General features: G+C 44.7%; 1 protein-coding gene across 3 annotated transcripts in view; it reads left to right on the top strand.

The window, feature by feature from the left end:
- Positions 1-245: 245 nt before the first annotated feature.
- Positions 246-3,249, top strand: part of TPD52L2 (tumor protein D52-like 2) — a 14,905-nt gene continuing 11,901 nt past the window's right edge. Inside the window, exons 1-3 of one of the 3 annotated variants that reach the window (XM_009074179.1) lie at positions 246-386; positions 1,503-1,651; positions 2,498-2,557. In XM_009074179.1, the coding sequence (XP_009072427.1) occupies positions 285-386; positions 1,503-1,651; positions 2,498-2,557 (311 nt within the window). In that variant the 5' untranslated portion in view covers positions 246-284. The remainder of the gene's footprint in view (positions 387-1,502; positions 1,652-2,497; positions 2,558-3,249) is intronic. The other 2 variants (XM_009074180.1, XM_009074181.1) reach the window with 2 other exon arrangements.

Here is a 3,249-nt window from a genome sequence, read left to right as displayed (position 1 = left end):
TCCCCCCCCGGGGCTCGTGTCCCGTCCCCCCTCGCTTTGTCCTGGAGGATTCAGGGGCTGTTCATTCCGCGGAGAATCCGGTGATGCTGTCGTTTCTGGGAGATGCTCAATAGGAAACTCCACCGAAGGTTTCTCTTCCCCTTACCCCAAATCACTTCCCGCACCTGTCCCAGCTTTGCATATCTTGCCTCGCCTGCCGCCTGCTTATTCAGTGTGCCCTCTGCTCCTTGTCTGTGGCAGATATCAACCTTAACTCTCCCAACAAAGGTCTGCTGGCCGATGCCATGACGGATGTGCCCGTGGACAGCGCGGCCGCGGCTCGCACCGCCGTGCCCGAGGGGCTGACCCTGGCCGAGGAAGAGGAGCTGAGGTCAGAGCTTGCCAAGGTAAAGGTCTGGAGGGTCTGTATGGTCCCACTTGTGTTCTGCTGCAAAGGAACAAACAGGAGCCACAGGACTGATTGTTTTGTTGTTTTTCGTTGGGTTTTAGTTTTGCGGTGTTACCTTTGGATGTCTCAGCTAATTGTTGAAAGGCACAAAGCTGGCAGGTACTTCAAACACTGTGGTTGTGTTGTGTGCTCTTTCCCAGAGCAACCTAGTTTAGAGCTCTAAGGAAATAAGTGGCTTTTGATGCCATGAGCTTAGCGTAGGCTTTTAGCTCCATTTGAATGCTTTAGGCAAGTGCTGTGAGAAAGAAACTTGTTTTTCCCTAGGAAACTGAAACGGTGAAGCACTTAATGTGCTTTTTTTCCCCCCTACCTTTTTCTCTTAAATACTTATTACACTTTATAGGCAACTATTTTTGGTGCCTATATGCTTTCAAAAGACCTGAAATTTGTAATGTAACAGCTCAAATTTTGAGCACCTTTTGATGTTTAAAGGTTGGTTTATAATTTCTATCCAAAATGTGGATGAAGGCACTTGCAGCTGTTTCTCTGCTGTCCTTTCCTTCGTTTGAGAATTTCATGGTGGTTTTTTGACTTGTAGGTTTTGGCAAGGGAGGATTTTGCTGCTCTGGGTGGTTACACAGAGCTTGGTGAGCTGCAGTTAAAGTAGAAATGAACCCTCTCTGCCTGTAAACAGCTCCAGAGTGGTTTGAAAATGTTGTAAGAAAGATCTTTGAGGACAAACTCTTTGCCTTAATGGCATCAAAGAAAAAGAATCATGACATAAAGCCTTAATTGATAAGGTTTGGCAACTGAATTGTGTCTACTGTTGAAATTACAATGCCAGGAATGGGTCCTGTTAATTTATGTACCATTAAGTCATCAATCCAGTGACTTGTATGGCAGTTTTCCTAATTGAAGGCTGATCTTTAGGCCTCCCATTCCAGCACAGTTCGTGCTGAGCTGAATTGCTCTGTGTGCACCTGACACACAATTAATCCTGATACTTAAAATTCATGTTGGTGAAGTGTTGCCAGTTTGAGGTAGGTAGAAAGTTGGGTTAATGTTCAGAATTTTGCTAAACTGTGGTTTAAGACAAACTTTGCCTCTCTCTAAGGTTGAAGAAGAAATTGGTACTCTCAGGCAAGTTCTGGCTGCTAAGGAGAGGCACTGTGGGGAGCTGAAGAGGAAGCTGGGCCTGACTCCCTTGGATGGGCTAAAGCAAAACCTGTCCAAAAGTTGGCACGATGTGCAAGTCTCCAACGCGTAAGTGTTGCTTGTGCTGCCCCTGTGTTTAAATAGGACTCTATGACACTTCCCAGCAGCATATTCCAGAGCTCTTCCAAGTGGATGGAGGCTTTTCCTCTGATGGGTATATATAGAGTAAAAGACACTTAAAGAAAAATCATTGCTGTTTTATGGCAGTGTCTTTATGTCAGCATAAACTGAACTTTTGTATCTATGATCCAGATAAATTGTTGCTGGATGCTCTTTCCCATGATGTTAGAGATATTGATTTCCACTTGATGGCCCAGTTTGCCCATTTCTGCCCATTCTCTGAGGTGTAAGCAGCTGCTACCTTGCTCTGAACTCAGGCTCAAAGGGAAATGCAAGCAGTTTCACAGTTCTGCTGCATAGTGCCAGTTCAGAAACTATTTCCTGGGTCAAATAGCCTGAATTAAAAGTCTGCAATTCCTAGGAAAAAAAGTTCTGTAATATTAGTATGCACTTCCAGAGTCATCTCTGCCTAAAGGTGTGAAGTGAGACTGTATCTGGACAAGCATTAAGGGTATGGTCACTGCTGTGCTTGACAATGTCAAAAGGAGAGTCCAAGAGGTAAGTTTGACCCTGTGTGAGGGACTGAGTGCCCATAGAGCCATCATTCAGCCTAAAAAAATCTCTAATTTAGCTGGGAGTTGGAGTTGCTGACAGTGATACTGCAGAGCAGATCATTGAGCTATTCATCTTGCTGTTTATTCTTTCCCTTTTCTTCATCTTCCCTCTTCCATCCCTTCCCAACTTCTGTTATTCCTCTGTCACTGAAATCTATGTCATTGTCTTCTAAAAAAAATGAATATTAAAGTTATATTCATTAACACTTTCTGTTTCTAGTTATGTGAAAACATCTGAGAAACTTGGAGAGTGGAATGACAAAGTGACACAGTCTGACTTGTGAGTGCCTTGGGCTCCTCAGCATCACCTCCTTGCTCCTTGCTGCCTTCCCCAACTTGTGCTGCTCCTTGTTATCGCAGGCATCAGGGCTTGGTTGGGAGCTGGAGGCTTGGTGAAGCAGGATTGTTCCTTCCAGCATGCCTGGCTTCCAGCTAGCAGCATCCCTCACTTGCAGAGGAGATGAGTAAATGTTTCTGCTATCATCTCTCTCAAGGTGTTGCTACTGCAGAAGAAAAATTCCAATCAGTTACCAGACCACGTTTTGTAAACAATTAATGGAAGGGACAAAAGTTTAACCACAGTTTCCCTTCAGCTGGTAATTGGTAGGTTATTCTGTTGTTATCAGATGTCTTATTGGTGAACCTCTATCTTTACTGTGAAACTGTTTCTCTTCTCATCACTGGATGTGGTAGAAATCAGTGTGACTGTTGCCTTTCTGTACAGCCACCTGGGAGAGAAGGGGCTGGAGGTGTTTCCCTGTAGCTGGAAGTAGGAGCTGTGCCTCTGCCAGTGTATGCCTGAGCTTCTAAACCTTCTGCATTGGTGTGTGAACCTTTTCCTGATGTCAGCACTAGAAAGCCATGAATTTGAGTCTTTGCTGTGTGTCTGAGCAGGTGACAAATGCAGACAAACAGCAGTTGGCTGCTCCTGCCTGTAGAATATATTCCTTAATTATTTTAGAGCTCCATTCG

Source organism: Acanthisitta chloris, unplaced genomic scaffold (genome assembly GCF_000695815.1).
Source record: "Acanthisitta chloris isolate BGI_N310 unplaced genomic scaffold, ASM69581v1 scaffold40064, whole genome shotgun sequence".
Taxonomy (NCBI): Eukaryota; Metazoa; Chordata; class Aves; order Passeriformes; family Acanthisittidae; genus Acanthisitta; species Acanthisitta chloris.
This window is presented reverse-complemented; position numbering and strand designations above follow the sequence as displayed.